At 61.1% G+C, this 21,316-nt stretch overlaps 1 protein-coding gene across 1 annotated transcript; it reads left to right on the top strand.

The window, feature by feature from the left end:
* Positions 1 to 217: 217 nt before the first annotated feature.
* NR5A1 (nuclear receptor subfamily 5 group A member 1) lies at positions 218 to 19,781 on the top strand (the record flags this gene model as incomplete). The annotated part of the gene is made up of 6 exons (XM_081103718.1): positions 218 to 328; positions 458 to 599; positions 3,068 to 3,693; positions 10,380 to 10,499; positions 12,344 to 12,491; positions 19,534 to 19,781. Exons 1-6 carry the CDS (start codon positions 227 to 229, stop codon positions 19,779 to 19,781), a joined length of 1,386 nt encoding a protein of 461 aa, XP_080959844.1. The 5' UTR covers positions 218 to 226.
* Between the last annotated feature and the right edge of the window lie 1,535 nt (positions 19,782 to 21,316).

The raw sequence follows: 21,316 nt of genomic DNA, 5'->3' as shown, positions 1-21,316 counted from the left end.
GGGAAGGACCGGGAGCGCGGGCGGCGCGGGGCCCTGCGGGACAGGCCGGCGCGGGCGGCGCAGGGCGCACCCATGGGCGGCCTGTCTCAGGCGCTCTTGCCCAGGGCGCTGTCCTGGGGCCACGGGCCGGACCGAGGTGGGCGCCGTGGGGAGCAGGTCCGCGCGCTGCCAGTCGCCGTCCCGCCCGCGTGACCCCCTCCTCCCTCCGCAGGCGGACGCCGCGGGCATGGACTATTCGTACGACGAGGACCTGGACGAGCTGTGCCCCGTGTGCGGGGACAAGGTGTCGGGCTATCACTACGGGCTGCTCACATGCGAGAGCTGCAAGGTGAGCGGCCTGGGGATGGGCGCGCGGGCTGTCCCGCGCAGGAGGTGGGGGCGATGGGGACGGCGAGGGGCAGAGCTCCCCGGGGACGGGAGGAGGAGAGGGGCCCGCGCTGACGCCGCTCTCCCCCAGGGTTTCTTCAAGCGCACGGTGCAGAACAACAAGCACTACACGTGCACCGAGAGCCAGAGCTGCAAGATCGACAAGACGCAGCGCAAGCGCTGTCCCTTCTGCCGCTTCCAGAAGTGCCTGACGGTGGGGATGCGTCTGGAAGGTGCGCTCGCCCGCGCCGCGGCCTCAGACCCGAGACCTCCAGCACCGAGCGGGAGCGGTGCGGGTGGATGGGAGGGGTGAGGGAGGGAGCCCCCGGCCCTCCTAAAGTTTCCGGGGCCTGGGGGACACTAGAGCCGATCTCTTGGGAAGGGGTAAGAACTGGCCTCGCTCTGGCCGGGGAGGGCTGTGTGCAGGACCAGCCAGAGTTGCGTTAAAAAATACCTGCATGTGAACCGCGGGTCCCCAAAGGGCCCAGCAGCACAGGGCAGAGCCCCGCAGAGCTCCTCCCTCTGCGAAAGGTTCTGCAATTCCTGCTCTGACACCCGCCTCCAGCCTCTCCTTTGCTGGAGGTCAAGTCCCAAGCCTGTCACAGACATTAGGCAAGTTCCCCGTCTGCAAAATGGGCTTCATAGTAGTACCTGACTCATTGGATGGATGTGAGGGAATTGTATGAATAGCTCCTAGTACCCTGCCTGGTAAATGGGCAATGCTCAACAGGTTTGCTGTTATTATCATCATTCTTGGTCATTATCTGTCTGTCATTGCTGTTTAGCCCTCATTCATACAGCCTGCCTGTCCAACAATTCACTCAGTTCATTCTCTCAGCGGGTGAGATCCGCCCCCCTCCCCATGTTTTTAGCCAGACCTGGAGAGGGCTGGGGAGTGGGGCGCCATTGCCCCCAGAGGTCCCAGGCCCCTCCTATCTCCCCACCCCCAGCTCTCAGTTCAGAGGGGAGGAGAGACGTTTCAGCAGGAAGGACTCAGGCTCTTTGAGGGTGGACAGGCTTCTACCCTGAGGGCTCCAGCTGAGCTGTTCGCCCAGCAGGCAGCTGTTGGCTAGAGTTTTTTTTTTGTTGTTGTTGTTTTTTTTAAATATATTTTATTGATTTTTTACAGAGAGGAAGGGAGAGAGATAGAGAGTTAGAAACATCGATCAGCTGCCTCCTGCACATCTCCTACTGGGGATATGCCCGCAACCCAGGTACATGCCCTTGACCGGAATCGAACCTGGGACCTTTCAGTCCGCAGGCCAACGCTCTATCCACTGAGCCAAACCGGTTTTGGCTGTTGGCTAGAGTTTTTAAACAATGAAGAAGGGCCCTGGTGACTCAGAGCTGCAGACCACTGTCTTTCACGCGGTGGTTCTCAACCTGTGGGTCTCGACCCCTGAAAATACATCCTGCATATCAGATATTTACGTGATGATTCCTAACAGTGGCAAAATTACAGTTATGAAGTAGCAACAAAAATAATTTTATGGTTGGGGGTCACCACAACGTGAGGAACTGTATTAAAGGGTCGCGGCATTAGGAAGGTTGAGAAACTCCTGTTCTGTCCCCAAAGCCCATGTCCCCAGATCCAGGTCCTGAGTGGCCAGGAGAGCTGGTTGCTGTGAGCAGCAGAAACCCCTGGTGGGGCCTGAGGTTTCAGAGCAGGGCTGCCCACCCCTGGCAGCACGGTGGGCTGGGCAGGCCCCCAAGTCCGCCTCTCCCTCCTCCTCCCCCTCCTGCTCCCTCCCTCTTCCCAGAGCCCAGGGTGGGGTCCCTGTCGGAGCAGGGGCTGGGCCTCACTGGAGCTTCAGAGATGCGACCTTTAGGTCTGGCTGGTGACATATTCTGGGCCAGGCAGAGGGACACCTTGTCAGCAAGGGAGGTCCCTTCCCCCAGCACAGAGCCTGGACAACCCTAAACTGAGTTTCAAATTTTTTTTAAAAATATATTTTATTGGTTTTTCACAGAGAGGAAGGGAGAGGGATAGAGAGTTAGAAACATCAATCAGCTGCCTCCTGCACACCCCCTGCTGGAGATGTGCCTGCAACCCAGGTACATGCCCTTGACCGGAATCGAACCTGGGACCCTTCAGTCCTCAGGCCGACGCTCTATCCACTGAGCCAAACCAGTCAGGGCTGAGCTTCAAATTTGAAAGCGAACATGAGTCATTTTGCAACAGGGGTTTGTCAGAGTTAACTAGTCAGTCAGTGAGCAGCTGGATACTGGAGTCAGCTGCGAGCAAAGATGTCCAGTCCCTACTTCCCGTCACTGTCTCCCTGCCCGTCCCTGTGCTGGGGACCTGACCCCTTGCAAAGCCCCCAGGAGCTCTCAGCCTGGGCCCCATGGCTGGATGCCACTCAGCAGGATGAGAGTGGGCAAGGGGCAGGACATCCGGGGCTAGGAATCCAGGAATGCTTCCTGGAGGTGGTGACCTGAGGGCTGGGTGTTCATCAGGCAGGCGAGAAAGAAAGGGTTTGAGGCAAAAGGACTATCAAAGGGAGGGTGGGAGAAGTGCCAGGCTGAGGAGCAGAGAGATGAATATGGTGGAGTGGAAAGAACACGGGGTCTCGTGAGGGACCACCTAGAAAGGGGAACAGGGCCCGAGGGAGCCATCACAGGGTCCTGAGCTGGGAGTGACACAGACAGAGCTGGAGTGGGTGGTCTGCAGGGTGAGCCTGACCCCCACCTCTGCCCACAGCTGTCCGTGCTGACCGCATGCGTGGTGGCCGGAACAAATTTGGGCCCATGTACAAGCGGGACCGGGCCCTGAAGCAGCAGAAGAAGGCACAGATTCGAGCCAATGGCTTCAAGATGGAGACAGGCCCTCCAGCGGGGGTGCCCCCACCCCCCCCACCCCCACCGGACTACTTGCTACCCCCTGGCCTGCATGCGCCGGATCCCAAGGGTCTGGCCTCTGGGCCACCTGCTGGGCCACTGGGCGACTTTGGGGCCCCAGCACTGCCCATGGCCGTGCCTGGTACCCACGGGCCCTTGGCCGGCTACCTGTATCCTACCTTCCCTGGCCGTGCCATCAAGTCCGAGTACCCAGAGCCCTACGCCAGCCCGCCACAGCCCGGGCCGCCCTATGGCTACCCAGAGCCCTTCTCCGGAGGGCCTGGCGTGCCTGAGCTCATCCTGCAGCTGCTGCAGCTGGAGCCAGATGAGGACCAGGTGCGGGCGCGCATCCTGGGCTGCCTGCAGGAACCGACCAAAGGCCGCTCCGAACAGCCTGCGCCCTTCAGCCTGCTGTGCAGGATGGCTGACCAGACCTTCATCTCCATCGTCGACTGGGCACGCAGGTGCATGGTCTTCAAGGAGCTGGAGGTGAGTCCCTCATCCCACCTGCCCGGCAGCTGGCTCTGGGGTGTCCTCTTGGCTGCCCAAGCCTCAGTATCTCGGTCACCCCTGGGAGGGGGCCGTCCTGCCCACTGGCGAAGGCCCTGTCTGGCAGCAGGAGGCATGAGGAGCATTTCTGGTCCTTTGCAGCCTTCCTTGCCTCCCCACTCCTCTCCTCCCTCCCTCTCCTCTATTTTTTGAGCCTCTATCTTTCCCAGCCTTTGCTTCTTTTATCTCTGCCTCTCTCCTTCTTCCCTTCTCCCTCTCTCTCCCTCTCCTGGGTGTGCTGTCTCTCTGCTTCTCTGTGTCTCTCCAGCCCTTCTTGTCTCCCTGTCTTTTTCTCTCCTAGTCTGGGTCTCTGCAGGCCCTGATCTCCCTTCCTCTGAGACCCTAGGCTCCCAAAGGGCTAGCGGAGTCCTGGGAGACGGTCTCAGGCTGCCCCAGCCCAACGTCAGGGAGAGGGTCCACCCCACCCTGTCTCTCCCTTTGGAGAAGCCACCAAGCCCCGCCAGCCTCAGATGCCATAGGTGGGGGTCTTAGTGTCTCGGAGTCTGGAATGCTCATGGGCCTGATTCCCAGCCAAGGTGAAGGGGCTTATTGTCCCTGCCTCTCTCGTGCACAGTGGTCGGTCCCATGTGTATGTGTATCTGCGTGTTGGTGTGTGTGTGTGGGGGGGGGGGTGAGTGAGAGGGCAGGTGGAGATTGCAGGGCCTGCACAATCCAGAGGAGGCTGGCTTCCTCCACTGCTCAGCCCTCCACACCCCTGGGCTGAGGTACCTGCAGCTAAAGCGGCAGGGGAAACTGAAGCCAGACGAGGAAGAACTTGCCAGTCACCTTGCCTGGTGGTTTGAAGGGTCCACGGCCTGGCAGCTGTCCCTCTAGCACCCTGACTCCCTATGATCAGCGTGTGCTGCCAACCTCAGAGGCACCCCAAATCCAGCCAAGGCCCGACACCCTGGCTGGGCACAGGCCCTCGTTAGCCCAGGCCTATTGGTGTTTGCCTTGCCTGGGCCGGCCCTCCTAGCTGTTCCGGGGCTGGGTGTAAACAGCAGGACCCGTCGCCCTCCCTGCTGGGGCCACGGCAGCCTTGAGCAGCACCCAGTGCTGACGCCACTCAGGCCTGGGCTTCCTCCAGGGGCAGGTGGCCGGATGGGCCGGGGGTGCTGCCAGCCGGGCTGGGCATGGGGGGCAGATTAGGTGAGGATAGGCACGGAGCCCTTGAGGCATCATGGGGCCGGAGGCCTGGGTTACTCTGGGAGTCAAGAACCGGCGGTGATTCGATAGCCAAGGGCCTATCTTGGCTGAGGCCTGGGGACATGCCAGGTGTCATGGGTGAGTGGGTCTTTTCACCCCTGCCTCCCGTCTGGGCTGCCCTCATAGATGGGACAGGAGACAGGGCCTTGAACAGCCCCACCTGCCTGCTACTCGTGGCTGGAGGCCCTGGTGGGGATGAGGACCCAGGACCCTTGGGTTGGTGGCCAGACCTCCCATGAGCCCCTTGTGCAGAAGGGAGGAGGAGCAGAGCATGCCCGGCCTTCCAGAACCCTGGATCCAGGGGCAGGGCACTTCCTCTGGCCGCCTTCCTAGCCTCTCGGGGTTTTTCACGCAGGATGGGAAGGGCTTTTGTCCCAGCTTTGCTGAGTGTTTTTTCCTGCTTCTGGCTTCTCTGTGGTCCAAACCTTCCTGCTTCCCCTTCCCAGAGTCTCTGAATTGAGCCCAGGAATCTGAACCATGGTCCCCACCCTCTGTAAGGGAGCCTTGCAAATACGTACCAGCCCGGCCCTTAGAGGGCCCCTCAGGAGCCACAAAGAACTCGTTTCCCACTGGGCCACCTCCCACAGGAGGGGAGACAGAGAAGTGGGAGGGTTGCTGAGTGACCTGTCCTCCCTTTTGGCCGACCGTGCATCCCCACGCTCCAGGCAGGATACATTTCAGCAGACAGCAAAGGGGGCTCCCTAGCTCTGGGAGCCGGGCAGCCCTTGAGCTGGATGCTGGGCACCTTGGACCCAGGAGGCTGCCAAACTAGAGGAGGAGACAGACGTGCCTGCAGATGAGGCCCACACAGGGTGCCCGGGGCCCTGAGAGCAATGGAAAAGGGCCCGGGGAGCCCAGCGCGAGAGTGGAACGCCCTAAAGAAGTTAGGGAAGGTTTCTTTGGTCCGTGCTTTTCCAGAACACACCTGAGAAGGTGCAGGCATTTCAGCAAGTGGGAGCACATAGGCTAAGGCCCAGTGGGAGCACACAGGAAGGCATCCTGTGTCAGGGAGCTCCAGGGGGGCCGTGAGGCGGGGCTGGAGAGGTTGGCAGGGCCAGAAGCAGAGCTTGGACCAGTGGGTGATGGGCCAGGCTGGCTGGAGCCCCACACCCTCTTCCCCGGGGCCACTCGGCTCTCTGTGAAGCTAATGACGTCCCGATGTTTAGCGAAGGCCTGGGTCTTTGCTGTGCTGTCAGCGGTGCTGGGGGCTCAGATGTTGGGGCTCCAGATGCCCCTTTGGGGTTCTCCTCCTCCATCCTGTCTCTCAGCTTGGATGTCCCTCTGCCTCCATTTTTCCATCTCACACATCACGGCCTGTTAGGTCTGACAGTGGCACTGAAGTGAATAGCAACAGCCAGAATCAGAGAGACCTGTGTTCAAGTCCCCGCTCTGCCACTTTCCAGGCGTGGGGCTTTGGGCAAGCCACTTTACTCCTCCAGAGCTCCACTTCCTTATCTGTAAAATGGGGAGAGTTGAAACAGATTCCACTCTGTAGGGCTGTTGTAAGGATTTAGTGAGCGAGGAGGGTAGAGCATTTAGCACCGGGAGCAGCGTTCCCCTCCTGACCGGCTTCTTTGCTGCTCCGTGATTCACTGTGTGCGTGCAGGTGGCATACGGCCTGGTTTAGGAAGCGTGGGGAGACACCTGGAGACCATGCTCCCTGGGCACTGGAGTTCTGGGAGGCGATGGGGCCCCCCTGGCCCTGGCCAGGTAGCGGAAACCCACCTGTACCTGCTGCTCAGTCGGGGGCAGTGCGCAAGCCCAGCCGGCCAGCCTGTCTGGACAGCTCCCAGGAAGGACAGGCTGGGGGGGGGGGATGCAAGATAGGAATCAGCGAGGGGAGGCGAGGGCCAGGAGTGCCTAATGACCCATCTCGACATCACTTCACCCCGACACCCAGCTCCGAGGCCCCCGACTGGCAACAGGTTTCACTGCTCAGATATATGGCTTCATCTAAGCGGCAGTAACTCTGTCAGTCCTGGACTGACAAACGGCGGGCCCGCCGGCCACTGGGCCGGAGAGCGCCGTGGCCAGCCCGTGGCATGTCAGCCGCTGGAGAATTACAGAGCCCGCTGGCCTTCGGCCGCCAGACCAGCCGGACCCCAGGGGGCTCCGGAGGGGGGCCTGCTGGGAGGGAGGTCAGCTCTGCACCCATAAATACCCCGTCTCCGAGGCAGGCTGCAAGTGTCAAGGCTCCAGGAAGATTTGTGGCCGACAGCAGGAGGGACGGGTGGTGGTGGGCCGGGCGACAGGCCAGGCTGACGGGGGACCCCAGGGCCTGGGCGGCAAACGCCTTGTTCCCCGGGCGGCAGGGCGGACTGGGGCAGAGGAGGAGCCTTTTGCTCCGGGAGAAACTTGTGGAAGGTGGAACCAGCCCTCTTTGGTTAAGTGAGCCTCTTAGCCACCTGCTTCCCATGGAGAGGGGCTGGCGGCTGCGCCTCTGGTGTTTTTATTTTAATAGGAAAAGAAGAGAGTGTGTGTTCATCTGTGTGGGGAGGTTGCTGTCTTTGTGTGTCCATCTGTCCGTGGACGGGAGGCGCGCGTGAAGAGGCCGGCAGGAAAGACTGCTCGGCTGAGGGCACTGCCGTGGCCCCCAGAGCTCGTTTTCTCTGACCCAAAGAGGCTAGGAACTCGGCGCAGAGACGGACGGGTGGCCCAGGGGGAAGTCATACAAAGGGCACTGGGCACCAAAGCTTAGCCACCGTGCTGCCCGCCTGCGCCCCTGCAGCTCCTATCACCCCCTGGGCAGGGCCACCCCCACCCCGGGGCCTGAGGTCTGGGTACAGAGCCTGCTGCAGGGCTTGGCCCGCGGTCACGGTGACCCCTTCTGCTTTCTGCCCGGGGCTCAGCCCGCTTATCTCCTAATTCTCCCCCTTATCTCTCGCTCTTCCCTCTTCCCACCCCCTGTTCCTCCTAACCAGGCACAAGGGTGTCTGCTCCCGAGGGCCCCATGGGTGGGGGCAGATCCCAGCCCTGCATGTCCTCCCTTCTCCTCTGCCTCCAACGGGGTCACCCAGGTTGGGCCAGTGTGACTCCTGGGCTGGTCCCAACTACCTGGGCCTCAGGCAGTTCCCGGCCCCCTCCCCCTCCCAAGATGAGCCCAGTTCGGGGGCATCTGGGCAGAGCCCAGCTCCCCATGTTGCCCGAGGCGAGCCTCCGTGTCCTTCTCTGGAATAGGGGCCGAATGTTGCCAGGGCTGAGCCGGGGTCGGGGCCTGGTCGTAGGCGCCCGCCAAGCCTTGCCTCCTCCCTGGGTGGGTGGGGAGGCCTCCTGCCAGGTCTCTGGGCCTGGCCCCTGCAGAGGACAGAGGAGGCGAGACAAGGGGGTTTCGTGCTTCCCCCTTGCGCTGTGGCTGAGCTGGGGGACCCCTGGCTGGGTTCCTGTTCTGACTATAATGGGGCTCTAGGAAGAACTTGGTCCCGAGAGGAGAGAGAGGTTTGGGTTCTTGACATGAAGATGGGATGAGGCAGGGAGGCTGGGAGGCTGGGGACTCAGTGCAGGACAGAGACTGACCCCCTCCTGTCCTCAGCCGTGTCCTCAGCCATGTGCGCTGGGGAAGGGCGGGCAGGGAGGCCTGGCTGTGTGTCCTGCTGCTCACTTTGCTCTTTGCCCACTTCGTGTTGCCCAGGACTGCCCCCAGGAGAGGAGGGGAACAGAGAGAAGGAGGGGCTTCTACCCCACAGAAGAGAAAGCTCAGGCCAGGCATCCCCTGGCCTCTGCCCTCCGGGTTGGGGTGGCTCCTCTGTGGCTGTCTTGGGGAGCACATGCTTGTCCATCAACTGCTCACTGACACCTCCTCTGAGGGCCCAGTCCTGCCTTCCCAGGTCCCACAGGTACCGGGGAAACAGAGGCAAGAATAATGCCATCAGATGTGGCAGGTGCCACATCCAGAGGACGGTGAGGGCACCGAGCAAGGAGGAAGGATTGGTGAGGGCTTCCTGGGGGAGGCAAAGAGCCTGCATGAAACCCTGGGTGGCAAGGGCAGGTCTTAATCCATGCTGGGTGGCTAGGAGCACCATCTGCAACCAGACAGAGCTGTGTGACCCTCTGTGGACATCTGTGGGCTCATACCTCTCTCCATAGATGGGACAACAGTTACACCAACCTCGGGGTTATAGAGCTGCAGTCCAGCGGCTGTCAGCTATCATGGTTTGTGTTCGCTCTAGGGCGGCACCCAGGAAGGTGCCCAGAGGTATCTGCTGGTCGATGGTGGCTGGCTGGTGAGCTGCAGAGGCTGAGAGGGACCGGGGTCTGTGCTGTGTCTTCCTAGGCCAGTGATGGCGAACCTATGACACGCGTGTCAGAGGTGACACGCAACCTCATTTTTTGGTTGATTTTTCTTTGTTAAATGGCATTTAAATATATAAAATAAATATCAAAAATATAAATCTTTGTTTTACGATGGTTGAAAAGATCAAAAAATTTCTACATGTGACAGGCACCAGAGTTAAGTTAGGGTTTTTCAAAATGCTGGCACACCGAGCTCAAAAGGTTCACCATCCCTATCCTAGGGTGACCTACAGCCCCAGTGCCGGCTCTGAACAACCAGAAGGGCTCAGGATTTGTCACTGTGGGGCGTAGTGCACTAAGAGCAGCAGCTATGGCCCTGGCCCGTGATCCCAGGAGGGTCCCTCACCCTCTCCAGGAGGTTTACATCAGGGCATCCCTCCTGGCTTTCTCCTCACGTGGCTCTGAGTACCGCCCTCCCCCCGCTGGGAGTGCCCACTCTGGCCATGTTGAATGCGTGACTCCCCAGAGCACAGGGGCGCTTGCCCAGGGCAGTCCCCGCCCTTGCACCGAGCGCCCGACCGCACCTGAGCGTTTACAGTCTGTGCTGTTCCTGCTCAGCGGTCAGACCTCAGCCATCACTCCTGCGGCGGGCCGATGGCCTTCCTTTCTTGTCCTGGGCCCGGGGGCTCTGCTGGAGGCCCAGGGAAATCCCTCTGTTTCCTCTTCATGAGTGATTGGAGCTGCTAGAGATGTGACCCCAGGCCAGAGGGGCACAAGTTCAAATTAATATTGCTCTTCCCTTGCATTTGAATGAGCCCTTCTCAAAGCACTCCGGTGGCTAAGCGCACCAGCATGGATCGAGTGCTGTGTGCCAGGCCGCTTCCTAATACGCTGCCCATTTTACAGAGGAGACCACTGAGGCCCAGAAAGGTTACAGAACTCGCTGAAGGTCATACAACTTGTAAGAGGCAGAGCCGGGGCCTGCAGCCGGCCCTCCTATTCTTTTGCTAGAGCCCTGCCGCACTTTGAGGAAGTGGACAGGCGGGCAGGCTGGGCACAGAGAAGTTGAGCAGCTTGCCCAGGTCACATACCCAGTGGAGCCCCAGCACTGAGAGTTGGAGGCGGAGGGTGAGAGGAAGGTCCCCAGCCAGGCCGTGCTGGATGCAGACCCGTGCGCCGCCTCCTTGCAGGTGGCCGACCAGATGACGCTGCTGCAGAACTGCTGGAGCGAGCTGCTGGTGTTCGACCACATCTACCGCCAGATCCAGCACGGCAAGGAGGACAGCATCCTGCTGGTCATCGGGCAGGAGGTGACCGACGCTGTGCCCTGCCCCAGCCCACTGGGCACTCCCAGGATTCCGGGCCCACACGAGGTCCCAGGCCTCTCCAGGGCTGGCCCTGGGCACCCTGAATATCAGCCCATTTCCCCAAGTTCATGGGACACCCACCAGTCCGACCTCCCTCTGACCGGCCCTGGCCGTGGCCTTGAGGGGAGGCAGCCTCTGGGAGCCCTGCTCTGGGGGAAGCAGCTCTGGGGTGTTGGGAGGGTTGGGGAGACTCTAGGAGGAGGTGATGGTGGTTCCAGGTCTTGGTGGTACCAAGTGATGGTGGTACCAGTTAGTAAAAGGTATTGGGGGATATCCTCACCTCCACACAGGCAGAGGGGAGAGCATGGGGAAAGGCTGAGAGGGACATTGGGAACTCCTGAGCCCCCAGGAGCCACTGGTATGCTGGACTGTGGGTTTGGGGGACCCTGCGGGTGGGGCACAAGGTAAGAGATACGGCTGGAGAGGTTGCTAGGGGCTAGATTGGACAAGACTTTGCAGGCCCTAAATCCCTGAGTGAGTGAGTGAGTGAGTGAGTGACTGAATGAATGGATGAGCAGAGGGGTCTGGGCCCCAAAGAGCCGTAGTCAGATTTGGGCCCCCCTAGAGCAGGGAATTGGCACTAGGATGGGAGCCCGGGGTATAGACACTCCTGAGATGGAGGGGGAGCAAGGGGACAGATTCTAGTGGGGAAGGACACAGCCAGGTGTGAGGGGCACAGGAGGGGGCAAGATGGGAGGTGAGGAAGTGAGGCAGCGTCCACTGCTCAGATGCCGGGCACCTGGCGGGCACCATTCCAGGAGGAGGATGGCCAGCTGGTGAGAGGAGGAGGATGGAGGGAGGAAGAAGGGCCCAGCCTGGCGGAGGGCGGAGCACCTCGCAGGGGCAGAGGGAAGGAGGAGCAGGCTTCCCAGATGCTCCTGGGGGGGGGGGGGGGAGACGGGCCCTCTCCCGCCCCTGCCTCCACCCCAGGCCCTGGTCCTTCTGTCCCCATCCTCAGTGCTCACCCTGGGTGTCAGGCCAGGGGAATGCTGGTCCCACGGGCGTGGCTTTGAGGCCACCTGTGAATGCAAATGAAGAGTCTGAGGTGTGAGTGTGAGTGTGTCGGCCGTCCCAGCACGCAGGTGGAAGTCTCAGAGGCCATGGGACTGTCCTGTATTTTATTGTGCAAATATCTCCACGCACATAAATGTGTGGGTATCAAGATCTGCCTGTCACCATGTCAGCAGGAGCACAGACATGGGCATGTCTGTCTGTGTTGCCCTGATGTGACCATACCGGGGTGTGTGTGTGTGTGTGTGTGTGTTCACTTCATGAAGTGAGTGGATGACCCTGTGAGTATGTGAGGACGTGGGCTGAGGCCCCTTCCCCAGCCGAGGGTGGGCAGATGGGACCCAGGCAGCCGTGTGGCCCCACCCACGTGTGTCCAGGCAGACCTGCCCCCACGCCCCGCACAGCGTGGCATTCGCTTGCAGACACAGCACAAAACACAAAAGCAGCGCGCACCCCCGGGCCTGGCAGCAGGCCTTTGTGTGTGAAGGGCCCTTCAGTCTCCCTCTGCACACACCTGCCCGGTGTCAACTCTGCTGCTACAGGGCCCTGAGCTCGCCGGGCGGGCGTGTGAGGAGGGCCGGGAAGCTCAGGCCCTGGGTGTTGGAGCTGGGAGGGCTCCTGGGGCCTGTGGAGAGGCTGCCCCCGCCTGGCACAGCTCCATGGCTGGGCACACGGACCCCCAGCCTCCACCGGAGGCCTCCCACCACGCCCTCCCCAGTCCCTGATGAGAGCTCCTGCCCGTGCCCGCCGCCCTGACCCCAGGTCTGCCCGCCCAGGTGGAGCTGAGCACGGTGGCCGCCCAGGCCGGCTCCCTGCTGCACAGCCTGGTGCTGCGGGCGCAGGAGCTCGTCCTGCAGCTGCACGCGCTGCAGCTCGACCGCCAGGAGTTCGTCTGCCTCAAGTTCCTCATCCTCTTCAGCCTCGGTGAGTGGCAAGGGTTTGGGGAGGTGGCTGGGCTGGCCCTGAGGGGGCTGTGTGCTGGGGGCTCAAGGGGGCAAAGACCCTCCCTCCGTGAGGGGACCTGCTCTGACAATGGGGGTTGCTGTCTCTCGGGCCTCAGTTTCTCTCTTTGAAAGTAGAGCGGGCCAAGATGATGTCTAGGACTGGCCCTGTATGAAATGCGGACCCCTTCTGAGAATTCGGTGAATTCCCAGCTGAACGGCGGAGACAGTGCCCCTGCCACCTCCAGGGAACACGGTGCGGTGCCTGGAGCTTCTGTTCCCTGGTCTCCTCCTGGGGTCCCTGTTTTTCCCAGTTTCCTGTCCTTCAGGGGGGGAGGGGGGGTGTGCCTCCAAATTCTGACTCTGAGCTCTTTGGGGCCCAAACACCTTTGCCCATTCATCCATTCATTCATTCTACAAACTTTTGCTGAGCAACTGCCCTGTGCAAGCACCAAGGATATGCAATGAACAAAAAAGACCCAAATCCCTCTCTGCAAGGAGCTGACCTTCTCTTGGGGGGAGAGGCAATGAGCAGGAGATGTCGGCTCAAATATACAAATTGGTGGATGCTTAGTGAAATGATAGCCTGAAAGATTGTGGTAAACGCTAAGGAGGGGAAAATGCAGGGAAGGGGGAGAGGGCGAACCCTGCCACCCGTGTGCCCCGCGCCCCAAGGCTCTGGGGTTGCCTCCGTTGCCTTCCCTACCCGCCCAGCCTGTGCTGCTCCAGTCTCCACCATCCTCTCGGCTCTCAGCAGGATGGCCTCCTTCCGTCCTCCCTCTCGCAGCAAGCCATCTCCATCCACGGTCCTCCCTGTGCCCAGCAATGCTGCGAACATAGAGATTTTCCTTACTCTCAGGTGGCTCCCCGTCCAGGCAAGGCCTTCAGCCAGTCATCAGGACTGGACAGAGACATGGGGGACCCAGGGTGGGGAACAAGGACTCTGCCTGGTAGGCTTCCTGGAAGAGGGACATCTGAGCAGGGTCTCAGAGGATGCGTAGGAGTTGGCTGGGGGGATAAACCTTTCTCAGAGGCGTCGGTGGATGGGAGGTTGGAACAGGGGCATGAATGCCTCCTCACCAGGGGAGGAGGCAGGATTTGAGACTTAGTCTTTGTGGCAGATGGCTTCATAGGCACAGCCTGGCAAGGGTGTGTATACCCAAGAGTGGGGGCACTGGGGAAGAGGTGGGCTGGAGGGGGGATTGTGGAGCGTTGGCTGTGCTCAGTCCATGGCCGGGGGGCTGGGTGCCTGGGCTGGTCTTCTCACTCAGCAGGCTGGTAGCCGAGGGCTCATCTGCAAGGCTGCAGGGTTTGGTAGGGACAGCCATGGTGGGGCTGGGGTTTGAATCTTGAGCAGCCGGCTAGGAGGGTGACCTGAGGCCCTCGGAGGAGCTGCAGGGGCGCAGGCCAGGCTGGCTCCAGCAGGGGGAAGCCCCCCTTCCTCTGCCCTCAGTGGTACCCTCCTCCCAACCTTGCTGAGAGCTGCCGGGCTCGGGGCCTGGCCCAGGCCGAAGCCGTGGGCGGCTGTGGTTGGGGATGTGGAGGCTCCAGGAGCGGGGTGTGTGTGCCTTTGTGTTGGCGTCTTCGTTTTCCCACAAGCGCAGACTGTGGGCTTCTGCAGGCTCGTGTTCTTGTGGGTCCCTGTGGAGACAGTGTGACTGGGGAGTGACGCGGGAGGGAGGGGAGGCTTTGGACTGCTGGGTGGTGCTTGGGTGCTGGGGGCCGTAGCCTGGGCGTGTGGGCTCCGTGGCAGTCTGGGTGGTGTGTGAGGCGACCTGACCACCATCAGGAGGCCACCAGGAAGGTCCTGGGGAGGGTTGGTGGAAGGGGTGCTGCCGGCCACCCACCCCGGTCCCTCCATCTGTCCTTGGACACGCCCTGCAGGACAGGGACCATGTCTTGGCTTCAGGCTGCCCGGGCCTGAGGCCCACGCCCTGTGGCCCCAGCCCCCTTCCCACCAAAGCCCAGGCGCTGGGGCTGCCGGGTCCAGCAGAGCCCTGGTCTCCAGCAGGAGATCCACCCAGAGGCCAGCACAGCTGAGCCCAGCCCTCTCCCCGGGGCCAGACGAGGCACCACGCTCAGAGCCCGGAGTGCCCGCCCCTTCATGCTAACCTTCATCCTGTTTTCCGGAGGAGGCAGCTGAGGCCTGAGAGCCCACGGGTCCACAGTGCTTGTGGGACCAGGCTGGAGGGGTGGGGCGGAGGAGGGGTGTGTGTGTGTGTGCGTGTGTGTGTGTGTGTGTGTGCGTGCGCGTGCTATGTGTGCACTCATGCCAGGCAGGATGCGGTGGTGATTAGCAATGGGAACTAGCTACGGACCACCTGGGTTCTAAATCGGGACTCTCTCGGGCTGTGTGCCCTTGAGGAAGTCACTGCCCTCTCTGAGCCTCTCTCGCCCCGTCCTGATAATCCTTAACTTGCTGCGAGGATGGATGAGAGAATTCCCTCGGAATGTGTGCCAGTATTGCCTTCATCATGACCATCATTATTAAGTTAATGAGCAAATGAGCACGTGAATGGATGGAGTGAGGGAATGAGCGAGTCGGTCTCCGTCTTCACTGCACGCCGTGTGTCTGGCACAGGGCCTGGCCTTTGGGGCTGAGGTGGCGGGAGGAGAGCACCGGGCCTGGAGGCCGGAAGCCCTAGCGAGGGTGGGGCTACGGGGGGATGAGGCCCCAGGGCCTGGGCCTGCGGGAGCTCATGGAGGGCAGGAGAGAGGAGGCCACGTGAGCCGTGTGCAAGGCCTTGAATGCCGGGCCCAGTGCCTTGACCCTTCCCTAGGGAAGGACCGTCAGCTGGCGTCACAGGACCAAGCCTGCAGTTAGCAAGGTGCTTCCCACGCAGCCTGGGAAAGGGCCGAGCCCTGCGGGCGGGAGGGCCACGTGGAGAAATCTGGGCATGATGAGGGGGGAGATTTTCCCAGCGTCTGGGAAGTGAGAGGGGGCTCCTCCATGACCACCAGAGCTGGGTGCCCAGACCTCCAGCTGGCATGTGGGCATCCCCCTTCCTGGGCTGCGCAGCCTGGACCCGGGTGATGCCTGCCCTCCCCCCCCCCCACCACCCTCCTGCCCGCTCAGCACCCCCTTCTCGCCTGCCTCCGCAGAAGGGTGCCATTTGGTGTCTAAATAGCCGTCTCAGGCAGGCGAGGAGGCAGGTAAGGAGGTTTAATTAGAATTAGTGCCTCTCTCCTGGCAATCACGGTGTTTATGAAGATGGCCCGGCGGGCTTTGTTCCCCAGAGGACTTAATCGAAGCTTAATGGATTGACCTAACATTCGATTTCCTGACTTCCATTGAGGCGGCGGCAGCAGCATTCCCTTAAGCGTTTGCAATTTACCCACTGCTCCGCGCCAACAAAAGGCAGCCTGAATAGCAGCCCCACTCGAGGGGCCATTGTGCGCGGGGCGCCTGCCTGAGTCACCACTATTGGGACAACATTCTTTATGCCTCGCTGGAATGAAAGGATTATTCAAATATTCAATTAAACCGTGAAAAGGGGGCTTTGCTGAGAACCTGGGGGCCCCAGCTCCGCAGAGCTAGCGGGCTGCTCTCCGAGGCGGGGCGGGGGTGCCATCTCCCGGCCCCTCCCGCCGCCACCACCAGGATTGCCGGGAGCTGAGCAGGCTCGGGGACCCACGCAGGCTGCCTCGAAGGTGCCCGCTCCAAGCTGCGGCAGCTCAGCGCCAGGGCGGGGCACACAGATTGGATCCTGTTCGTGGGTGCCTTGGGAGGCGGAGGGTGATCGACCCCCATTTTGCAGACCATCGGGAAGCCGAGGCTCCAACAGGGGAAGGGCCTTACTTGCCCAAGGTCACCCGCTGGATGTGGAGGTGGGATTTGAACCCCTGACACATGAAGGGGCGCCTCCAGGTTTGTGTGAGCCCTGCTCCTCCTCTGATGGGTGAAGGGCGTGGTGTTCTGTAGGATGTTACCTCTGTTGCACCCGTTACCCCACTGTCTTCACAGGGTCCTGTTCGCGGGGGGTGGGGGGGTGTGGGGGGGCAAGGAGGGGGTGCTGGGAGGCTGGGAGAAGGGGCGGGACTGGACCGTGGTCTCCTCCAAGATGAGGGCCACAGAGTTGAGTCTGGAGCCTAGAGTAGCCTCCCTGGGGAGCCCTGGGAGCCCAGGTGATGGGACTCCTGGATTGGATGAAAGGTAAAGTTGCCACGTCCAGTCTTCCAGGAACCAAGACCCAGCTTGAGCCCATCCCTGCTCACTCTTAGGGCTTTGGAGCCAGTGAGACGTGGGTCTGAATGCAGACTCTGCATCTACTCTGTGTCCCAGGCACACCCCACTGTCCCTACACCAGGGGGTGCCCTTTCCTGCCTGCCTGAGTGTCTGTGGGGATTAGCTGAGCTGGGAGCAAGGAGTCTGGTGGGTGCCCAGCAAAGAGCCGCGGGACCCTCGGCGCTGCTGGGAGGGGCTGTCCCCGGGGCGTGCCTGTCCTGCACCAGCCCTGCCCTCCGCCCTGCTGTCCCTGGTGCAGGGCGGCTGAGAACAGTAAATCCGGGAAAAGCCAGGCTGCTCCTCCTGCCCCCTCCCCCGCCTGCCTCTACTGCAGCATCCCAGCCAGTCTCCCCCTCCTGCCCCCCTCAGCTACTTCCTCTGGGCCCTCTACCGCTGTGTGGCCTTGAGCTGGTCCCTACCCTTCCCTGGACCCCCAGCCCTACTGTGAATTGTCAGAAGACAATGTCAGGAGAATGGCCCAGCCTGGGGGATGGTGCTGTGAAGGAGAGGGGACAGTATTAAGATGGAAAAAGGCTGCCGTAGGGATGGAACTAGGTAGGGGGCAGGGGGAAGGGGGGGCTTCCCATGACCTTTGAGTGCATCCGTCCAGAGCAGGCCACGCTAAGGAGCAGGGCTGCCGTGCCGGTTGCTCACTGCAAGGGCACCCGGGCAGGGAGCGAGCAGGGGCTGGCATCCAGCTTGTGTGCCCCCCGCCCAGCTGTTTCTGTGGACAAGGGGGAACTTCTGTCCAAGTGGCACGAGGTGCCATACGGACTGGAGGCGACCCCGGGGAGGCCAGGAGGAAGATGACCCTGGCTTCCTTACCAAAGGGAGGTGAGGGCGCTGGGAGCGGGGGTGGAGGATTGGGGCCAGGTCCTGCCATACGCCCTGGGCCCAGCTCGTGTTTCCCTAAATCCAACTTTGGACAACACAGGCCTCAGCGGGCACACTGGGGGCGGCTGGGGATCAGGGTTGCCAGGAGCCCCAGCTCTCCTGGCGCAGTGGGTGTTAAGAGGGATTAGGAGGGCCAAGGGCTGCATACACCATCCGAAGGGGTAGGGCTGGGGCTGAGGGGGTGGAGGGGATGTGGACAGACAGACAGCCATTTTCTAAGCCTCTTGATGCCACGTCCCAGGCAAGTCCCCTCTAGGATTTGGGGGTGAGGGACCAGTTCTGTGGACTCCTGCTGACCCTCAGCCTCCAGGCAAGACACCACCTGGACACGCTGCCTGGGAGCTGAAAGACACCCGCAAGCCGTGATGAGGGCTCGGGCGACAGGAAACTGACCCTCGCCTGGTTTTCCTGGGGGCCGGGTACCCGTGCAGGCCTCTGCACCCACACTCTTGCTCCTGCAAGGTGGGTGCGGCCCCTTTCAGAGGAAGAAGGCCTTTCAGGCCGGGAGGGGGCAGGGTGCAGGCCATTGCTCCTAAATGATGGGGCTGGGATTTGAGCCCCATCCATCTCACTCCGAAGACATATTTTTTTTCCGGTCTTTTCACTGGACCTTGGTGTGAGGGGTGCATTGACCACACTCCTCTGTCCATGCACAAAGGACCACTGGCCGGTGCAGAGCCAGCGCCCTCGGCTCCCTGCCATGGGCATCGTTCCTTCCCGTGTAGCTCGGGGCCTCTTGTTTGGCCCTGTTCTTACGTAACCTGCCTGCTTTGTGCACACGCTTCTAATTTATGTAGAGATCTTTGCCTTATAGACCTCATCCTGGATCTACCGGGTCTGTTTTTTTCCACTCAGCCTGCTGCTTGTAAAGACTCATCCATTTTCTCTGTGTTATCTGCTCCATCACTGCTACCGACAGGCCACCTCCCCGTCACCATGAATACCGCTACAGTGGGCATCCACGGCCCGGGGCCCATGGGAGCATCTCCTGGTGGTACTGGAACCCCTGGATGCTCAGCGGGTAGACCCCAGGAGCCCCGGTCACCCTCTAGGATGGGGCCGCTAGTGCACACGCCTCGCAGCTATGAGGTGGGGCCCTCCCACTCCCACTGGTCCCCCCTGGTGCTGGGGCCAGTGATGACTGGCCAGGAGGCGATGCTGTGGTGACCACCCTGGGGATGATGGCGACGGCATGGTTTTGACCTCGGGGATGGGAACGGTGATGATCATGGCTGTGCTGAGAGTTGGGATAATAATAGCTGGCCCAACTGACAGATTGGGCTGTATTACATGTCAGACACTGTTTCCTAAACACCTTCCACGAATCAACTCCCTGAAGCCTCCCGACCGTCTTGTAAAATAGGTGTTATTGTCACTGCTCGTTTCACAGATGAGGAACTTGAGAGGTTAAATAATAAGGCCAGGGATACGCCGGTGAGGTGGGTGATGGTCTTGGTGAGGACGGAGGTGTTCGTCGTGACCACTGAGATGACAGCGGCAGTCCTGACGGTGGCAGGTGCTGGTGGTTGGGCGGTTGAGGGTGTGTTTGTAATAACCACAGGATGTCGGTGCTGGTGACTGTGGGTGGCGGCGGTGCTCAGCCGTGGTGATGGTGGTGATGGCGGTGATGGCGGTGATGGGGATGATCAAGGTTTGGCTGATGATGGCAGCAGTGGCCATGTTTGGGGATGTCACTGTTGGCGATGGATGATGGTGGCAGAGTTCATCACCCACGGCGGTGACGGTGGAGATGGGGATGTGGTGGTGTCGGGGAAACTGCTCGTCTGGTTGATGATGACGGTGGCAGAGCCTAGGTCTTTGGTGATCATAGGGCTGTTGGGGCTGGTGACGCAGTGACGGCTGCTGATGTGATGGTGGTGGTGCTGATGGGCTCCTCCCTTTGCAGATGTGAAGTTCCTGAACAACCACAGCCTGGTGAAGGATGCTCAGGAGAAGGCCAATGCCGCCCTACTGGATTACACCCTGTGCCACTACCCGCACTGCGGGGACAAGTTCCAGCAGCTGCTGCTGTGCTTGGTGGAGGTGCGGGCACTGAGCATGCAGGCCAAGGAGTACCTGTACCACAAGCACCTGGGCAACGAGATGCCCCGCAACAACCTGCTCATCGAGATGCTGCAAGCCAAGCAGACTTGAGCCTGGGCCAGGCGGGGCCAGGACCTGGACCGGGGCTGGGGGAGGGGTCACGGCCACCCGCTCAGCCCTCCAGATGGTTTATTTTATTATGCTGACCCAGGAGCCCCACCCTGTAGGCCGATGCCCCCTGAGCTCTCTGAAGCCCTGTGTTTGGGAAATGAATGAGGGTGGGCAGCACCTGGCCAAGGTGGGTGGCCCCCGCTAGCCACTGGCACTTGCCTGACACTCAAGTGCCCCCAGGCGGTGGCTGCTAGCCACCCTCTTCCCCTCCTCCTGCTCCCCGCTCCCAGTTGTCTGTCCTGGAGCCTGGAGCACAGGTCCGGGGAGGAGGTTTGGGAATCCCTGGTGGGCCTGGATGTCCCTTAGGTCAGAGGTCATCCCTTCCCCTCTCCTGGAAACAGAAGCAGAAAGAGGTTGAGTGGCATCAACTGGGGGAGAGGGGGGGTCCCCAGAACCCCCTCCAAGGGACCAGGAGGGAAGCCCTCTGTTTTGTAAACTGGGGCTAACAGTCTGCAAAATCGAACAGGGACTAGAGGACACTGGGAGATGGTGAGGACAGAGAGACCTCCTCCTCAGCCCTCTACCCCCTCTGACTCCTGCTGGGGAGAGCGCTGACGTGTTATCTGAAAAGAATTTTGCTACAGTCATCTTTCTCTCCCTCTCTCACCGGAGAAGTTCGGCACAATCAGCAGTCTAGCCCCGCCCACAGCTGGCCCGCCCAGGCTGGTATTTATCTGCACGGCTGCCAGGCAGTAGGCAAGAGGTTTTCTGTTTTGTTTGTTTTTGAATCGAGATGCTCCTTGCAAGGTGTGTATGGATAGGGGCAGATTGGAGGACGGAGGCCGGGGCCTGGGGCTAGCACCACGTATAGCCCATGGTTCCTCCCCACGCACCCTCGTACGCAGGACCCCACCGGTGGTGCTGGGCCGTTGTTTCCGGGACCCACTCCAATCCAGAGGAGAGCTGTCGCTTGCCCCTCACCCCGTCCGATGAACATCAGGGTGCCCTGTGGGGCTCAGGGTCTCTGTGGGTGGGAATACAGGTGGCCTTGGGGAGGGTGCATGGGTCTCCAGATCAGGGACATGGTGGAGAAGCCCTTCCTCGTTGGCCCTGTCCCATTAGGTCCCTTGCTGCAAACCCTCGAAGCTGAACCCCAACTCCCTGGCCTCCTGCCCTATGTCCTGAAAGACACCGAGGCACTAGGGAGAGGCCTCAGCTGTCCTCTGTCCTGGGCTGGGCACCCACCCGTCCTGCTTTCACGTCGCCATTGCAGCTTGCGCTGAGCCTGCCCAGGGACTGGGCTTCCCTGCCCCCTGCCTTCCTGTCTCAGTCCCCACCCCTGCCCACTGAAGCGTGTGCCCCTGCCAAGGCCGGACGCCCACAGCCCCAAATGAGAAGTGCCCTTAAGAACCCCAGCTCCCGTAGTCCTGGAATAAATTTTGCAATTAGTTTCCAGCTACCTTTGGCTATTTCCATTGTGGGGCAAAGCAGAGCCTCCTGTGTGGGCTCGGGTGGGCTAAGGTGGGGCCCTGCTC

This window comes from Myotis nattereri (assembly GCF_964212035.1).
Source record: "Myotis nattereri genome assembly, chromosome: 12".
NCBI lineage: Eukaryota > Metazoa > Chordata > Mammalia > Chiroptera > Vespertilionidae > Myotis > Myotis nattereri.
This window is presented reverse-complemented; position numbering and strand designations above follow the sequence as displayed.